This window comes from Marmota flaviventris, chromosome 3 (genome assembly GCF_047511675.1).
Source record: "Marmota flaviventris isolate mMarFla1 chromosome 3, mMarFla1.hap1, whole genome shotgun sequence".
Lineage (NCBI taxonomy): Eukaryota > Metazoa > Chordata > Mammalia > Rodentia > Sciuridae > Marmota > Marmota flaviventris.
In genome coordinates this window covers 39,387,029-39,407,213 of record NC_092500.1, presented here as the reverse complement: position 1 = coordinate 39,407,213, position 20,185 = coordinate 39,387,029, and the positions used below count along the sequence as shown (strand labels likewise).

The 20,185-nt window shown below is 36.9% G+C and overlaps 1 protein-coding gene across 2 annotated transcripts in view; it reads left to right on the top strand.

Annotated features, from left to right (window-relative positions):
• Positions 1 to 19,960, top strand: part of Syt1 (synaptotagmin 1) — a 197,386-nt gene extending 177,426 nt beyond the window's left edge. For both annotated transcript variants that reach the window (XM_027929322.2, XM_027929315.2), the window contains exons 7-8: positions 15,167 to 15,300; positions 19,754 to 19,960. In XM_027929322.2, the coding sequence (XP_027785123.1) occupies positions 15,167 to 15,300; positions 19,754 to 19,960 (341 nt within the window). The remainder of the gene's footprint in view (positions 1 to 15,166; positions 15,301 to 19,753) is intronic.
• The last annotated feature ends 225 nt before the right edge of the window (positions 19,961 to 20,185 follow it).

Here is a 20,185-nt window from a genome sequence, read left to right as displayed (position 1 = left end):
CTACACTTTAACCTCTATTTGGTCTCCTATTTTTCTGGGAAATGTGTTTTTGTGATTACATGTAGATCTGGCTTTTTGAAATTTTAAGTGTTTTCCATTAATCACTGTTCTGTTCTTCACAGAGATTAATGCTTCAGCTGCTTCCTTTTCTGTTGTTGTTGTTGTTGTTTTTAAGAAATTTTTGATGCTGCTTTAATGTGCACTTTTAAAATTCCATTCTTTGATTATGCTCAAAGAAGCAGTAAGTAACAATATTAGCCAAGTGTTATCCAAAATAGGTCAAGTTGATTGTGTAAAATGTTGACTTCCTTCCATCAATCAGAGTTGAATAGGAACTGTTTTACCTAAAAGGCATTAATAATGCTTATTGCATATGGCCTTTGACTCGTTTGTATTGTTGCCTGAAAGTGGCATTAAAAACAGGGAACTTGTAATTCAGAACCCATAAATGGTAGCTTCTCTTAGAACATTATGTCAACCCTATTATTCACTTATTCAATAAAGATTTTAAATTGTCCTTCTAAAGTGGCCTTCAGATTAAGTAACAAGTTGTAAGTTGTTGGAAGTATGAACACATCCAGCACTGCCTAGTGAAAATTAGCCTTTTGAAACCAGACTTGGAATCCCAATCACCCAGAGTAGCTCCAGAGAAGATTCAAAATCAGACCTCTGCCTCTGCCCAACTCCATGAAGTTAATTCACTGCGCTCTCTTAGATGAACTTTCCAGGCTAATCATGAGCTTGCTTTAGATATTTCTTCCTTGTCTAATCTTCACTCCTAGAGATGGCTCTGCTCAGCATTTAGCCCTAGCAACCCTTCCCACCCTGAAGCTAAACTGGGAAGAATGCGAACAGAGTGTTCTAACCTCATCCATACCACAGGCACTTATTCAAGGGGAAAAAACACATTTCACAGCCTTTCATTAGATAAATTTGCTTCACAAATAGGGCATGATCTTCTGAAAATGAGGTAGAACAGCTTTTCTTCTGGAAGATTCCAGTGTTTTATTTCCTGTTTAAACAGCAAATGTCCTTAACTACTAGCTATCTGATTCACGTCATTGATACCCTCTATGATTTATGATGTTGTATGATGGTGGTAATCTAATATTGATAACCTGCAGAACTGCTCACTCCAGGAAGCCATCTGAAAGTGATAAGGCAGGTGAAAAAAATATAGTCACCTCCCAGAACATTAATATTTATGTTTCTAACAAAAAAATTTTTTTGAAGATTTCTGGTTAAAAATATTAACTCCCTGCAATTATTTCAGCTGGTCATTTTCATCAAGGTCTATTCAACTGGTAGAATACCTGTTAGAGTATTCCTAATGAGAAGTTCAGGGAGGGGACTGTTAGCTATTTTTATCAAGTCCCATCAGCCATCTTTTCAGTGTCCAGTGAACAAATTATCCCTGTGAGATTTCAAGTTTCCAGGGATGGCATTCAAGAAGTCCCCACAATACTTAGAGCCTTCACTCAAACGAGAAAAGGATAAACCAGAAACCATTTATTCACTCAAGAAGTGTATATCGTAGACCCATCCTATGTGTGCACCATAAGGATCACAGCTTGTGCCAAGATATGGTGGGGAAAAATATTAAAAGTAGAAATGATCTCTGTCCTTATGAAACCTAGGGCTTATTGCAGAAAAAAAAAATATAAATCACACAGATGCAAGAATGAAGTAAGATTTTATGAGGACTATCAAAAAGGAGGCTGAATGAGCAGTCAAAAGAATTTCCATGAAGGACAGGTACAGTGGTGCCAGGTGTAATCCCAGTAGTTTGGGAGGCTGAGGCAGAAGGATCACAAATTCAAAGCCAGCCTCAGCAACTTAGTGAGGCCCCAAACAACTTAGCAAGACCCTGTCTCAAAATTAAAAATAAAAAGGGCTGGGGATATGGCTCAGTGGTTAAACACCACTGGGTTCAATCCCCAGTACCAAAAAAAAAAAAAAAGAATTTCCATGAAGAAGTGATATTAGAACTGAGCTTAATTAAAGAGGTGTTGAGTAGAAGCCTAAGGGGGAGCATGAGTGCCTATGAATATGCATACTCCATGTCTAAGGAGATATCTCAGGGGTGGCTAAGGAAGAGGGGAGGACACATGCAGGCTGGCGTGTCCACATATGTGTATGTGAAACTTCTTATAGGGTACACGGGATCTGACTTTGAGAGAAGAGGGACAGGCAGGGCCAAGAGTGAACTCTGTCCATACATCATGTGCCTTTGTGGCCCAGGCGCCTTAGCATTCCCTCTGCACAGCTGCACTCCCTGGTCATTATAAACGTTTATTTGTCAAAATATGAAAATAGAAAATATATATTTTAACAGTTTGCATCTTTAATTTATGACTTTTAACGAGTTAGTCTTGTGGCACACAGGCTTGCCTTTGTACTCTTAGCTTGGGTGAATATTACAGGCAGGTTTGATCCTATAGCTTATAAAATTCCGCATTATTATACAAAATCCCATTTCACTGAAACTATCTTAAGATGTATGGATTTCCTATTCATGAAAATCACATTAGGGTAAATCATAAATTTCTATTACGAATAGGAAGACTGGGAAAAGCCAAGGAGAAAAACAAGTTCAAAGGAAGACACTCCATCTCGTGACCTCTGTTCCTCCCTACTTAGGCATAAACACTAGCCAAATGTCACTGCATTTATGTTTCATAAAATTGTACATCCCTATGTGGAGGTGGAAGGAGAAGTAGACATGAAAGTTGATGACTTTTAGAATTATCAAAAGATTACTTCTCTCTTTATGAAATTTTTCTTGGATTCTCAAGAGTGGAGCCTCAAATTCAAATTAAGCATTTCCATTGAGTGAAAGGGGTCTGCCTACTCTGAATGCTTCTTGCAGTTATTGCTGTATGAATCATTTAGCAAGGAAATATACACTGTCCTAGGGTATGGTTCCTACTACATAAATAGGCAGGTCAATTTAAGCTTAGGTTTTCAGGAATTTATGTTTTCTCTTCCCAACTAAATTCCAAGTGTTTTTTTTTTGTGTGTGTGTGTGTGTGTGAGTGAGTGTGTGTGTGTGTGTGTGTGTGTGTGTGTGTGTGTTTTAAGAACTAACTGAACGCTTGTTTACATCCTGGGGATATGGCTCAGTGGTTAAACACTGGGTACCATTTCAATCCCCAGTACCATTTCTGTCCGATTCACTGGATAAAAAATAAGTACCTGACACATAATGGACCCTAAGTGAGTGAACAAGTGAGTGAGCTAGCTCTGTACCACAGAAATAGGGGAAATATCAAGAAAAATGGAATAACCATTTAATCTATCTTAGCCTGGCAGAATGTCTGTGATAAAGGAAATGGAAAATGTGGGAAAGATATGACCTGTTCTAATATTCATTCCTCTGGACCATCTCTGTGGCCATTAGTATGTGAGTCTTGCCAAGAATTAAACCATTCGTAGACACCAAATTTTCTATATAAGGAATTCGACTAACACTCCTACCCTTACAACCCAGGGACAAAGTATCTTATATAATGTCAATTCCAGAGAAATAAGTGCATACAATAACGTTACTGGAGTTTTTACTGAGATCTGAAATACTGATGTGAGGTGATTGACTTTCATCACAAATTTGCTTCATGAGAAACAGTAAAATCACCACAGAATTGTATTATTCCACGTAATTTTCCTATACACAGTATAATATTGAAGCCATAGTTTATTTTTATTTTCTAGACGTTGATCTCTCCTGCAAAGCTACTTATCTTCTTGATGTGCAGACTGCTAGCTTATTTCAGAGTTTTGCAGTTTTCTATGAAGAGAACCATATTTGGCCATCAATGAACCAAATGAAATATCTCTCTGGAAGGATAAGGGAAATCAGCATTCAAATTAAAAAAAACTTAATAACAAGCCAACCAAGGTGTTCAAAATTTGTTTTTTAGCATAGAATATGCATTATTCATACTGCAAAATCCCAAACCAAAGGTAGGATGTGTGCATTATCAATAATCCTATGCATCTTAAAAAAAATCATCTCTTTTTCTAATGGGGAAATCAAAGGTGCAATTGTTCATCCTCTTTCAGGTCCACAGGCTCAGCAGTGTCACTTTAGGACAGGAAGCAGGGAAGAAAAGGAAAAACAAACAAGTCCCCTGAAAGATAAATATGTTTTCTTTTTTAAGCCAAGAAAGCAGCACTGAGAGATTTCCAATTAAGAAAACTTGGAGGCCATTACCTCCCACCTAGATTGACCCAGAACCTGGACTAGTTCTAGAAACAATTCAAAATGAGGAAGTGAAGAGAGATTCCTGAACTCCTTCTAAAAGTATTGACAGCATTATCCTTAGAGCATTTCTGTTCATAAATTTCCTAATGCTTAGATGGCACAATGTCTACAAGACATGTAGACATTTTGAAGCAAGTACCTGCAAGGAATGGGAAGCTAATGAGAGGCAACTGATTCTGGCTAAAGCAACCTCAGAACTGGGTGAGGCTGGGGTAACTTCCTTGAAGAGCATGGGCCTCAGTTAGGCATGAATGTGTGAGAGCACCTCCGTTCTCAATTGTTTTCATTTCATTTTGAATTCATGTTGAATTTCCCGGAAACTGTGCATCAGGAGTGGTAGCCATTTGTCCTATTACATGTACTTAAAAATCCTAGCAGTATTACCCAGGCTGTTTCATCAAATAGAAATATTTATCTATTTATTTTAAGAGCATCTCACTGGTGACCTTTCCTCTGGCATAAATAAGAGGCTAAACTCAAATCGCCAGAGGGGGAATAAAAATCAAGTCGAATTTGCTGTTTGAAATTTTTCTTGCTTTACTGAATCATTTGACTTTTTTGTTTGGTTTTTATTTTTGTTAATCAGTTCATGCAAACAGTTTATCCTTGGTCATTCCACCAAACTCTTTGGAGTCATCCAAAAAGCCTTAAACATGATTACTACTGTTCCTACTCTCATATGTTTGCCCTTCTTGAGAGATTTTCCAAAGTACAGGAGAAATAAGCTTGAATTACAGATGAGAAATTTCTCCTTAAAACTGAGACAGAAGAAATTCAAATTATGTAAACATAACACACTGCTTCCTCTACCAAGTGAGGAGCTCAAACCACACACTGCTATCTCGTTTGTCCATCAGCCTGTCCTGTCTGTGAAACCTTTCTTTGAGTCTCCTCATTCTCCACTTTTTGTACATCTATTCCCACATTTTTAGCCAAGAGGCTTGCAGTCACATGAAGACCATTTGACAATGTTAGAAATGATGGTTGGAATTTAGTGGTTTCCCCCACCACCATGAGAAATGCTTTCCATTTAGTTCATAATAACAGTATTTTGCATTAATGTCTTTTGTCTCTTCAAAGCCCTCTGCCACCATTAATGAACTAAATCAGCCTTTGCTATTTTACGTTCTGTCTCATTAAAATGGGGTTGATTTTCTCTGTGGTAGTCACTTATGTAATGTTGTTTTCTTCTAGGGAGCACTGCACTTAACTAACGTAAATTTAGTTTTAAATTGTTTGCTCATGTAGAAAATTTTCCCAGAATATATTTTTAATGCTGCAACCTTACTATAGCATAACAGGGAGCATTTTAATCTATACAGACATTTTAGACTATAAAGACACATAAACTCTTTAATGTAGTCTTCTCTAAGTACTTGTAAATTATTTATAAAGATCCCCTCAAGTAAATATGTTGAAACTGCCAGAGACAGAAATGGAAATTGTTTGCTCTGTGAATCTTATTGCTATTTAATTATTTGTGTACTGTTCAATGATTGGCTTCCTGATGGAATAAGGGTTAGTGGATAAGTGCGTAAGAAAAAAACCACAGTTGGCAAAAGAAACTGAATCCTAAATCTACCATGTTTTAACTCAGCTGTCTCTGCTACTACTTGGCCACTTTATATAAGTGTTTGATGGTTCATTTCTAGGAATCTGATTTAAAGTGGAAAAAAAAGTCTCTTGGCAAATAAATATATGCACATTTTCAAGTTTAGGCAGAGATAGAATCCTAGCAACGTAGGTTGAGAAACTATGTAAACATTAATTGGTTGACTCCTATCTTCCATCCCTGCTTCATTTGGTAAAAATCTTCCGATTACTGTTCCTTTTCTTCTACTCTTAGCCTTAACCTTCAAATAGAGTTGAGCATACCCCAGACTCAAAGTAGGTCTTCCTGGCTACCCTAATCTATCTGAGGATGGACACATAACTCAGGTTCAGGCACACCTGGCTCATCACATTCTCTTTGACACAGGGATTAATACAGAGCAAACACTTCATCTTAGAGTAAACTGGGGACTGTCCTTGGGAACTCTGGGTGTGAACTATCTTTTCCCTTAGATAGTATTGTGTGATGGTGTGAGTCTTGCAGTTGGTGCTGTTATTTGTTATTTGCTTTCCGAAGAGGAAAGACTAGAAAGAAGGCAACCGTGTGGAATTTTAGGAGGACTCTATAGAAAACAGAGCAGAGATACAGGCAAACCTGGAACTTGTTTATTTTATTAAATTTAAATTAGTTAGGGAACAGTCTGAACTGGTGTAACAAAGAGACCCCAAAATATAGGAACTCAAAAGGACAATTTTTTTTTTAATTCTCTATCTCCTTCATGCCCACAGGGTGAGTAGCCAAGACTAGTAGGCAGTTTGGAGCCAGGAGGTCATTTAGGGACCCAGGATCTGTTCTGCTATCCCCTAGAGTATTGTCTTGATAGTGCTAGGCAAAAACTCATTCACCACCCTACCATCACATCCTTGTTTCAGTTATAAGAAAAAAGAAGAGTGGAGAACAAGAGTTTATTTTAAGGTAGAGTTTGTGGATCTCAGCTCTATTAACAATCTGGGCCTCATCATTCTTTTCTATTGGGGTCTCTTATGTATGTTGTAGGATATTTAGCAAAATTCCTGGCCTCTACCCCTAGATTTCCATAACATCCAGCATCCAAGTTATGAGAATCAAAAATGTCCCCAGATGCCCACATTGAGAACACTGTTTTAAAGATATGTTACAGAGGTTACACACATCACTTCTGTTCACATCTAAGAGCCAGAGGAGATCAGTTGGCTATGCTGAGACAGAGAATCTGGGAGAAATTTTGTGAAATGGATAAACTGGCTCCAAGATAAAACACCAGAGGTTCTATTGCAAAATGCGGGGGTAGATTTAAGGGGATATTCATTATCTCTTCCACACGGTCCCCCTTCTGAACTTTTCCGTCTTCTAAGCCAATAATTTATACCATTTTGAAATGTACTTTCAGTCCATTGAAGTTTAGAATCCTAATTGATATAATTAGTACTCTCTTTATCTAACACTGTAAGTTGAAATTCAGTGAACATTACCCAAAGAAGAAAGGATGAAAAGAATAATACCTGAAGTTACTTAGAAGCTGCTTCCTGGCCCAGAGGGATTGAAAGACAGTGCTGAAATGAGTCTATTTCTTATCTTTGGCTGGAAAGGAAAGGCCATGAGCACCAGGGCCCAAGGTCACTGTGGTGGTTATGAAAGAAGACACTATCATTATGCAAAATTGTAAAGATAAAAACTGTGGGCATCTTGCATTATTCTGCTTTGAACTGCTGCTTTCTAACGCTCATTGTAAATACAAAAAGTCTTTAATGGCTCCCTTATATCTCACACAAAAGGATCCTTACTTACAGCCAGCTGTTTGGCAATTATATTTCTGTGGAGTTAGTATAATTTGACATTAGTACTGCCTAAGGGAAGAAGGGGATGACATTGTTCTAGGATCTAAGAGCAGGGAATAGTAATGGAGGACATTCCCATTTTGTAAGTAAATGGGCTTGCAAAGTTTATCTTGAAGCCCATAGTTCTGAATTAAAAATGCATTTTCTCATAGGAATATCATTTTTCAGTTATTAGAGTACCACAGAAGTTTTCCAATACCAAAAAGGTAATATAGTACAAAAGAAAATGCTTCAGGGCCAAGAAAGATTTGTCTGAAGGTTCTAATTGAGAAAATCATCAGTAAAATCTTCAGGGAAGAGGCAACCTTAAGCAAAGCTTCAAGTGGGGAAGGGAAAAGGAAAGAGGCGTATTTCAGATAGCAATCGAAGACAAAGCATTTTAAACTTCCTGTGAGGAAGAATGAGTATCTAGCATGAGTTGAGGAGACACATAACTCAGGATGGGACTGTGAATGCCATCGTGGGGTTTGGATATGCAAGCCACTCAAGATTTTTAATGAAGAGGATGGTGTGATTAAACATAGCTCTAACAGCTATGTGAAGAATGCTTTGAAATTGAGGACATAATTACAACAGAGATTGAATGGCTATTTGGGGAAGATAGAGAAGGAATGAAAGGTAGCCCCATATTTTGTAACTTTGTGGTCCAGGAAGCTGAAATCATAGCACTAGACAAGCTTAAAGGGAAGAGAATAGGCTCAGTGGTTACACTAAAGGATAGAAGATCCGAGACTGTTGTGGCCTTATAGTACAGCACATGGGCTACACTTAGGTTTCAGCAAAACTTGCCCATTGGGTGTCTATAACTGAAGAAAACTAATTATACTGAATTTTTGTACTTAGCTCTGAGTTGATTTTATATGTTTTTGGGAGATGTAGCCCTACATGTTGACACTGGCACCAGTAACACCAGAGTTGGTAAAGACAATGCATTCCAGTGTCAGATTCTGAGGTCAGAAACTTTGTTTAACAGAGGGAGCAATAATAACGGAAGCATAAGGTTGTATTGTAGAATGTCTGAGAAAAAGAGCAGAGAAAAATTCTATTAAATGTGTTAAAATGATATCAAGTTTGACAAACTCATAAAATATGTCCTTAAGGGTATTGGGAAAGAGGAAAGGAGAAATGAAAGAGTATCGGCTCATGCTCAAAGAGAGAAATCAAGGAACAAGGGTGAGTTAGCAGGAAGAGTAGTATGGCAGCTACCAAGAGAGGTCCTTTGATCCCCAACCCTAAGCTCCTTCCAAGCTCCACCCCTTCCAAAGACAAATTCATCAAACCAACCAAGCCTTTGTACAACCTGGTTGTGTGGCTGAGAAGCACAGTACTCAGGAGTAATTAGAAATAGAGGAATATATGTGCCATGGCCTCTCTTACTCCCTGACCAAGATAGGATAGCAGACATAGTGTATCCAGGACATAACAGGTTTAGGTGGGTGGAATGGACGGCAATGCTTCAAGGATTATGTGGAGGTGATATTTCATTCCACCTAGAGCTAGATATTAGAGCATCAGGGCTAGATCAACCTTCTAGAAATTGGTTATTGGAAACCAGTACATTGAAAAGTCCTACATTTAAATGAGGAATAAATGTGAGAAGTCTTTCACTCAAAATTAATGTTTGAATGTATTCACAATAAACAAAAACAATGGCACTAGACCACAGACTGTCCACCCCATAATACATTCAGAATGGGCTGCCCAACAGGCAGAGTCATAAAATTGCCTTTTCATCTTCAGAGTTCCTTATATAGGCTAGAGTTGACAAAGCAATTATAAAACTTGTCAAACAAAGTCTATATTCCAATCCTTGAAAATAGTTAGCAAAACCACAACATTTATCTGGTCACTATCTGGGATTCTCTGCTGCCCTCTTACATGGGTTCAGAGTCAATGTTCTAAGTTTCCATTGTCTCGGTGCTGAAGTACTATAAATGATTTGACCAATGTTCTCACTATAGCTTTAACCCAGTGATTTCCTGTCCTTTACTCTGGGTAGGAAACAGTGGGAAAAAAAAAAAAAGAAAAAGAAAGGGAGGGAAGAAAGCAAGAAGGAAGGAAGGATGAATGGATCAACTCTAAGGCTAAATGGAAACCAGAAAGAAGAAATAAGACTGAAGTTTTTCACAATAGAAACGAGTTAACAAGAAAAGAGAAGAAGTATATGTATATTACTTCTTCCCCAAAAGGGATATTACCTCATCCCTGACAACACAACAAATCTCAAAGCTGAAGAATTTCTTTTCTCCATGTCCTCCTGTTTAGCCACAGAAGGAAAGTAGACAGTTCATACATAATATATCCAAATGTGTCAACGCAAGCTGGACTCAGAATCTTGAAAGAAAGCTTAATAAATCATAATTTTGATTCACACTGTCCAAGAGTCTCAAAAATAAGATTCCATTTATAACTCTAAGCTTAACTTTTCAGCTATGCGTAATTTGACTCTAAGAGTGGGAGGAAACCATGCAGTATGTCGAGTTTGCTTCAGATCTCACCCCTCAGAACTACCTCATATGGCAGTAGTGAAAGACATTCTCTGTCTTTTATCACCTACATGATTAAATTCTTCATCAGTGAGCCAGTTGCTTAGAATGGGTACATTACTTTCCAGAAAAAAAAAAAAACTGACACTAGCAGAGCTTGTCTTACTTGTGAAGCAAATGAAAAGAGTTCCCACCCCCACCTCCCCACCCCCACCCTGTTCACCAAGGGTGGCCACCAGGTCAGCAGAGTGAGTTGAGGGAGTCAGATTCACACATCTGTCTTAGAGGTTTTCATTTCCACTGCACTATCAGAATAACCAACAGGAATATGTGCCAGATTCGCTCTCAAGCACTTTGCATGAAGTAACTCCATTTCATCTTCACGACTGTCAGCTCAGTATTTTCATGTTCACCACTTTAGATTTGAAGGAATTATGGCCCAAAAAGGTTAAATAACTTGTCCAAGACCACACAGCTAGTAAGTAGCAGAGCCAAGATCTGAGTGACCGTGGCTCTGGAGTCTTTACCTTACACTCTATACTAAAGTGTCTCCCCAACACAGCACAAAGAACACCAGGTTTGGAGACAGAAGACATGGAGTTGAGTTCTTCAAAAAATTCAGCTTTTATAAGGCTCAGTTGTAGGATTAAAGGAGATGATATCATTTAAATATATACCTACCAATAAAGTGTTCTACAAATATAAAGGAACATTATTATTTATAAGCCTTATAAAACTCATTCTCAACTTATATGCCATTTGTTTTACTATAATCTTGAAAAGTATATTACTATCATCTTCAGATGGTACATTCTATGTTATTTTCCTTTCTTTCTTTTTTAATTGAAAAGACTTGAACTTTTTGAAGATTTTTCTTTGAAGGACAAAATAATCATTTTTCTAAGAGTGGAAATACTGACAATTTTTTCAAAAGATCATTTTCTAGACCTATTAAAAATTGACTCTCTCACACTTAGCTAGATAAACAATAGAATTATTTCTTCAAATTTGGTTGCTGTATCAGTTTTCCATTGTTGCCATGACAAATTATCACAAACTCAGTGGCTTAAAACAACACATATTTATTATCTTTAGTTCTTTAGTTAGATAGGAGGAAAAAGTTCAAGACATCTATTGTATAACATGGTGACCATAGTCACCATATCAACATAGTGACTAAGCATTAACCAGGCATGTAATCACCTGTAATCACAGGGACTGGGGAAACTGAGGCAGGAGGAGCCAAGTTCAAGGTCAGCCTCAGCCACTTAGCAAGACCCTAAGCAACTTACCAAAACCCTGTTTTAAAATAAAAAATAGAAAGGGCTGGGGATGTATTTCAGTGGTAGAGTACTAGACTCAATCTCCAAAGGAAAAAAGAAGAAAAAAAGTATTGTATTCTTAAAAATTGCTAAGAGAATGGATTTTAAGTATTCACACCACAAAAAAAATAAGCATGTGAGATAATATGCCTATGTTCATTAGTTGAATTTAGCTATTCCATATTGTATATATTTTTCAAAACATAATATTATATACAATAAATATAGACAATCTCTATTTGTCAATTTAAAGATTAAATCATTTTTAAATGATTTTTTAAAAGAAGTCTGACACAAGTCTCATTGCCATAAAATCAAAATGTCAGCAGTGTTTCATTCCTTTCTGGAATTCTCTAAGGCAGAATCTATTTCCTTGTCTTTAGCTTCTAGAGGCCACCTACATTTCTTGGCTAATGGCCCCTTCCTCCATCTTCATAGCTAACAATATAGCATGCCTTTGACACTTTTTTTTTTGAACTGATGCTTTATCAGAAGCATTTTTTATTGGTGCATTACAGTTGTACATAATGGTGGAATTTTTTATATATTAATACATGCACATAATATAACTATATAATTTGACCAATACCACTCTCATTCCACATTCCCCCTCCACTCTTCCTACCTAGCCACAGATCTTACTCTTCTGCTATTATCATATGTCTTTCTGAGCATAGCCAGGAAAGGTTCTTTTTCTCAAAGACTCAGGAGATTAGATCAGGCCTTCCTAGATACTCTAGGATGATATCATCCCAAAATCCTTGATCTTGATCATATTTGCAAAGGTTTGGATTTGTTTTTTTCATTTGTTTGTTTTGTTTTTGTTGTTTATCTAGGTTTGGGAGTTTTGTTTTTTGTTGTTTTTGTTTTGGGGCTTTTTGTGGGTTCTTTTTTGTTTTGTGTTGTGTTTGCCATATAACCCATTCCCAGGCTCTGAGGGTTAGAATGTAGCATCTTTGGGAGAACTGCCTTCCATAATTGTGAATGTTAGGGAAAAAAAAAAAACTCAACCTGTGATATTAAAAAGGCTTACCAAAGAACAAAAGTTTAAGAATGATGTCAGTGCTGCCTTCTGAAAACCTCTAAGTCAGAAGAGCTATTAAGACACAGAGGAGATAAAGTCCAGCCAAGGTGATTTCAAATAAACAAATAAAAAAAGCCTGACAACAGTGGGCGAGGGATGGGAATGACACATCCATACCAAAACCAAGGGACAGCCTGAAAACAGCCCAGAACAAGGCCAGGAAATATACTCATCACTCTTTTGGGAATGAAGAGCCTCCTTTCTGATCATAGTTTATCATGTTTTTTTGGAAAACTTACAGTCATATGTCATCATCTTAGACATCAAAAAAAAAAAAAGACCTTTTTACCCAAATTTTAAAAAACAACTCTACTATTTTTTAAAGATAAATTAAACAAATGAAAGAAGTCAACTCTCCCAAGCATTGGTTTTGTATCATTTGGGTGGCAACATGGATTATCTAAACGGTGTTGAAAAAGTATTGTCAGGGCACAGGTGGTAAAGGTTTCCATGTGCTCAATATTAGGAGCAGAAGGAATCCACAAGCCACAGAGATTGAGTGCTGAGATCAGGAGCACACTTTTGTAGCTTGCATACTTCCCCATGTTATTACATTTTTCAAAAAGCCCAAGGGTGTTAGGTGCCATGAGGGTTGTCTGGCAGATATACTCAGGAAGAGTAACCACAACATCAGCAAGTCTCATTCCAGCCTATTTTATCATTTCCGTAAAATTATGCCATCTTATACAATCATCAGGACTTCTAAGCCACCAAGAAACTGTGAACTGACAAGAACTAGCTTTTCGGAATAGCCCCCAAAACAGAACAAATTTAATTATTCTGAGGCCTGCTTTTTAGGAGAGATTAACTTTGCTTTTAAAAATCTGTGTCCTCAAAGCACATGTATGACTCACAGTTAGATGCGTATATTTCCATTTAGAGGACTTATTAGGTAGGGAGACAGGAACAAGGTCTAGATGTCAGGAAAAAAGTTACCAATGAACTAAGCAAGGGATCAGGGCCACCTGCATGTGTGAGGCCCTTGGTTCAATCCCCAGCACCACCCCTACCGCAACCCCGGCCTTCCCTCCCGCCACCAAAAAAAAAACTGCCTTTGTGTGAGTTCCTATTTTTGTAAGTTCAAAGAGCAAATATGGCAAAGTTTCTGTCCTTCAGGAGTTATGTTCTACTGAGGGAACATGAGTAGGGAGGGGGAGATAAAAACAGCCCTTTTTTATCTGCAGTTTTCTCTTCTAAAAATATGTGGGCATTAGACTAGATTGTAATGTTTCTCCTAACTCCTGGTGTTCCAAGAGAGAAGAGAGAAAACTTGGAAGGCTTAGCAGTGGTTATTTTGGTTGATATAAAAGAATTTTTTTTTGGTTGTTTACCATTGCCTTCCGATAGTTTTCTATAATGAACACGCATTACACATGAAATGGAAAAATGTTTAAGAAAAACAGTGGGGAAATTTTCCTTTCCATCCTGGGTGTTGGTTCCTGAAGGTGTCATTCCACCGTCAGTAATGAGAGCTGTCAGTGGAAACTCCCTCATCCCTCCAGGGACTTGCTTATGATTACCTTTGCCTAATAAGGCTTCAGGGAAAATGCTCAGAGAGTCTTTCAGCCCTTTTCTTGTTACCTCTGTGTGGCCTCTTCTCTTTTCTTTGCACACTTGAAGGAAGCCCTTTCCTACCTAGGAATGTTCAGTCATCCCTCTCTGTCTTCCTCTCAGTCTCTATCTCTGTCTCTCTCTCAAACACAAGCACATGTATGATCACAGTTAGGTGCTTATTTTTCCATTTAAAGGACTTAGTAGTTAGGGGATGGGAACGAGGTCTAGATCTTAGCATGCTGACTTCTCCCCCTTCACAACATCTGGACTGAAATGTTACCTGCACAGAGGCCTTACCTGAGCAGTTTCACAACTTCATTCCTATTTATCACTCATTGTATCATTCTCCATATTTGCTATCAGATCTCTGCTCCTTTCTTCCACTTCTAATTTGTATGTATTTAGTTTCTTTACAAGCTTCTTATTCCCCCAACAAGTCTGAAGTCCATCCTGAGGATAGAGAAAGGTTTTTCTGAACACTGCTGCACCTCTGGGACTCAACAATACCTAATGCTTTTTAGGCACTCAATTAATATTGGTTGGTAAGTGGGAAAATGAACGAATAGCATGGCTTCTTTGTCCTCTCCTTGGTCAAGTTCTATTCCCATTCAGTCGTGGGCAGCAGCCAAGCCCTCGGCCAACTCAAAAAGTCAATTGTTAAATTTTCAGGGACTTTACAAGCTGGTTGTTAAGCCATTTGTGGCTTGAAATCAGCTCTGGTGAGCATACTCATACCACAGAAATCTGCAAATTGCTAAGTCAAGACTATTTTTTCCAAAGAGCTGGTTTACCAGCACACCACTGCTCTCATCTTCAAAATTCAACTGTAAATATTCATACAGCATGGTAAAAAGCATACCCCATAGGTTACTTAAAAATCTTTCAATAAAAATTTGCTTGAAGTTTTAAAAAAAATACCAAATACATGCTATACAATTATTTATCTGTTGAAAATACATGGTCCTTTCATAAGTTAAATTACGATCTGTGTCTCTGGTCATTTAAAGTTTTTGTGTCTGTTTTTCAGATCCTTATGTGAAGATTCATCTGATGCAGAATGGCAAGAGGCTGAAGAAGAAAAAGACAACAATTAAAAAGAACACACTTAACCCCTACTACAATGAGTCTTTCAGCTTTGAAGTACCTTTTGAGCAAATCCAGGTAAATGTCAGACATAATTTTGTTCCCCCATTCAATTTCATTTCTTCAGACCACACAAATGATACACACTGTTATCAGTGTCCGTGTCATGCTTTGAACTTCCATTCCTATTGCCCTGCACATCTGATGCTTGAGCCGCAGCAAGAGGCATATGACAAAATACACAGCACAGAACGTCAGCCAAAAACAGCTGTCCTTCTGCTCAACAGAAGCAAGGTTAAAAAAAAAAAAAAAAAAGAAAAAGAAAAGAAAATCAGCAGAACAACTTGGCTAACTCAAAAAGTTCATCTATGAAGTTTAAAAGTCAAGAGAAAATGAGTTTTCAGTCTTTATTCTCCAGCCATAAAAAGAAACTCTTCCTATGACATCTTTAGAACAAAAAAAGCAGAGATAAGAAGAAATTTTGAGTGATGCTAAATATGCAGTAACTTGAATTCTTATTAAAATATAATTAACAAGAGAAAAAAATAGGCTAAGTTGTATCTTAGCTGTTTAAATTTGGCTTCCTATGACTGATTTGGAATAGATACATATTTTTGTAACAAAGGAGACTTAATTGTTTAAACAATTATGGTAGAAAGTAGCCAAAAGATCTTATAGTTAATGTATACAAATAAGATGCTATTTGTAGCCACAATGATAATATACAATACTTTTATTTAGGTATTTCAAAAAATACTTAAATTTTCTTGCCCCATTTTCACATCTATCAAAGGTCACATTCAATAGTTGTGGACTATCTTGCTAGTCTTTAATGGGTATCAGGAAGTCAAACTGCATAAAACAACACTATTTTTTACATTTTATTAAATAATTGATGTGGTTCTATGTTTGCAGTGGTATTAACAGTGGTACTAATTGAGGAATGTTATTTAATTTCAACTTATTGAGAAGGAAATTTCAATAGCTACCTGTGATTAGTAGAGCAGTTTTTATTTATTTATCCATAACTTAAAGGAGAAGAACAAACACAAATAAATAGAACATGGAAAATTCTAAATATTCAGAATAACAAAAATCAGCAAATCTTCATTTACTTTTAATCTTTTCCTAAAATATAGCATCTTATGAATGAAATACATTTTCATTCAATGAAGAAAGCTACTACAATAGCTCAATTTATTGTATGTTATGTGCCTAGGTCCAAGTTAAGCACTCCATAGATAATCTCATCTTTATGATAACCTTACACATATGAATACTGTCCTAATTGTATCAACAAGCAAACTGAGGCTTAGAATTTCCTCTCATATATAAATATAGGAATAATAACAAAATTTATGTCAAAGCAAGATTATGCATATAAAAGCACTTGGAACAATCTAGCACATAGGAATACTCTCAAGAATTTTCATCATTGTTACTATTCTGCATTAATGTCATCTCTTTTTCAAATTAACATTGTCTTAAAAAAGGGATTTAACAATAAGATTAAGTATATAAATCATCACTGTCCCACAGAACTCTCTGTGATGATGGAAATGTTTTATGACCCATGCTGCCCAATATGGTGGCCAACAACTGTCAACTTAGTCACTAATTGAGGAATGTTATTTAATTTCAACTTATTGAGAAGGAAATTTCAAAAGCTACCTGTGGTTAATAAAGCAGTTTTATTTATTTATTTATTTACTTACATACTTACTTTAATATTCATTTTTTAGTTGTAGTTGGACACAATATCTTTATTTATTTATTTATTTAATGTGGTGCTGACGATCAAACCCAGAGCCTTGCACATGCTAGGCAAGTGCTCTACCACTGAGCCACAATCCCAGCCCTATTTTTTTTTATTTTTTAAGGAAGGTAAACAATCAGCAAAAGTTTATTGATAATTGACCACAATAGAAGACTCCCAAAAGTTCTTTTTAACTGACATAGTGTTATTATCCAAAGAGAAAGTAGGGCAGTTTTAAATGACCAAAAATAAGAACTAACCCCAGCATCCTCAAATCAGTTCATGTACTTACATAAGCTTTCTCATACACATTTTTCACATGGAGGCAAATTATGCATAATTATTTACTTTCAACAGTTTTCATATAAATAAATGACATCACAAGGGACACTGGTTCTTAGTAGCCTGGACCTGTAAACCCACACTGCTTTGAATCCACTGGCAACCCGCTAAGATATCAATTTTCTTGAGGAATTTATTTTTGCAGTATTTGTTCAGTGAATTCTTTTGCATTCCAAGACCTTATTCCTATGGAAACTAACACCTTGTGGCATTTTATTTTTTAATTCCACAAAACAAGACAAAGCAGGTCACTGAGATGAAAACTCCTCTTGTAAACTCTTCTCCTTTATCATTCTGTACTTTAAAAATAAATTTCAACTGCAAATCTCAGCAAATACAAATATATTGAAATTGAAGCATATTAAAAACAAGACATATTTGGGGTTTTTGAGGTAACATTTTAAAGCAAAGAGGGGGAGCCTGAGCCCAATGGAGACTGCATCAGGCATGGAAAGAAGGAAATCTCTTCTGAGGGCATCTCTCCTTTCCTCCTCCTTGGGCCAGTTGCTCTTTCCTCATCTTTGCATTTCCCTAGAGAAAATAATTGAATCTTTCATATGATAAAGAGTGTTTTAGGTTTTCCTGATCCGGGGGGTATAAAATTATCTCTCTGTATCCTGTCTTTCTCAATCCTTCTGAAATATATTATGAAAAAAAGCATAATGTGCTAATTTCCAAAATCATTTAAAATGTTACCCTCACCTTCCACCATAAAAAAGAAAAATAAACTGCATTATTTTATAATTATAATAAATTATAATTATAATTCAAGGCTATAATAAACCAAGACCATCAGAAGGATATTTTGTCTTCAGTGCCACTAACCAATTTATTACTCAATGGAATAATCGGGACTTACTGCAAACTCTGAAAACTCTTTGTGCATAACATCCCCCACCCCACTCTCTGAAATACGATTACATCCTGATGAACTTTCTTTGGACAAGTTCAGAGAATCGATAGCCAACAAATACCACCTTGTCCTTGGCTTCAGTACCAGCAGTAGATAGTAATTTTCTCAACAACAGAATCACTGCAAGGCAGCACAAGGAACACTGTCTCCTTTATTGCCAGTGGGTTGCATTTTACATTCTGAATTCCACTTTCAGAGTGATTGTTTTCTCTGTTCAGAAGATGTACGACAGTGTCATCTCTCAGTACATTGGGACAATAATTCAGTCTTCACTGTACAAAGTCCACAAAGGGCTATTACTCTGCTGGATCTTCATCTGGGCCTGGTGTTTATAATTACATTTTCTGCTCAGTTAGACTCTGACCACAAAATGTTATATGTTCTATTTTACTTTAAACTCTTCCTTTTTTCTTTACACTCAGTTTTTAGATAGGAGCCGTCACATATTTGACTAAATAAATTCATTACTTAGAGAGCAGAACTGAAATGTGCTTTTAAAAAGTGTATCTTATATACCATAATAATATGGGTTTGTTTTCATCAGTTCAGGCAGTCCAAAAAAAACTAAATTTATCTTTACAATTTGATTAAATCATTGAGGTAAATCCTGTGTGGCCTGAAAGATAAGATCAATTTGATGTCAGTACACAGTAGTTACTGCATAACTGTTTATTGAGAGAATGTATGATAGAGAAAAAAAAACTTATTTTGTTACCATTTTTTACAGACATTCACTATATTGTCACATTTTATGTTCATAATCATGATTAACTGATATTCTATATTAGTTTCACATAAAATACTAGCTATTCCTTCCTGAAAAGGGATAATAAACACATGGCTACTTGGAGAATTTTAATCAAATTAATAGCAACAGCAAAAATGTCCTATTGCTAATGCTGGAATTCTCACTGAAGAGATAGGGGATTCAGAGGCTGACGTGACATGGCTCATGTAGTTTACAGCCCAGGATCTGGAAAACAACTTACTCATTCCTTATGCAATCTTAGACAGGTTAGATAGCTTCTCTCTTTTTTTTTTTTTATATTTATTTTTTAGTTTTTTCGGCAGACACAACATCTTTGTTTGTATGTGGTGCTGAGGATCGAACCCGGGCTGCACGCATGCCAGGCGAGCGCGCTACCGCTTGAGCCACATCCCCAGCCCAGATAGCTTCTCTTGACATCCTTATCTGTATAATAGCAAGTCAACAGGATCTACCATGAGAAATAATTGAGTTCATATATATGAGATTCAAGATAATGCAACGCACATAATAAAAATGAACATTCAAATATTGAGATTATGGCCATGATGATGGTGGTGGTGGTGATGAGGTAGCAGAGGAAAAATAAATATTGGACTCAAGTTTTCATGTGCAGGTAGGTCACTTTCAGTCTCATCCTGGTGGTTATAGATTGATTCTTCTTATTTTTGTTCCCTTAGATCTCAAAGAAGCATTGTAATAGGGCTGTTTCTCTAGAGCAAGTGATATATATTCATTTTGTGCCCTCTTTCAGAAAGTGCAAGTGGTGGTAACTGTTTTGGACTATGACAAGATTGGCAAGAACGATGCCATCGGCAAAGTCTTTGTGGGCTACAATAGCACTGGCGCGGAGCTGCGACACTGGTCAGACATGCTGGCCAACCCCAGGCGACCTATTGCCCAGTGGCACACCCTACAGGTGGAGGAGGAAGTCGATGCCATGCTGGCTGTCAAGAAGTAAAGGGAAGAAGAAGCCTTTCTGCATTTGCCCACATAGTGCTCTTTAGCCAGTATCTGTAAATACCTCAGTAATATGGGTCCTTTCATCTTTCCAGCCATGCATTCCTAACACAATTCAGTGGTACTTCAAATCCTGTTTTAATTTGCACAAATTTAAGTGTAGAGAGCCCCTGTGCCCTTCATCATACCACTGCCCTCCAAATCTACTCTTCTTTTAAGCAATATG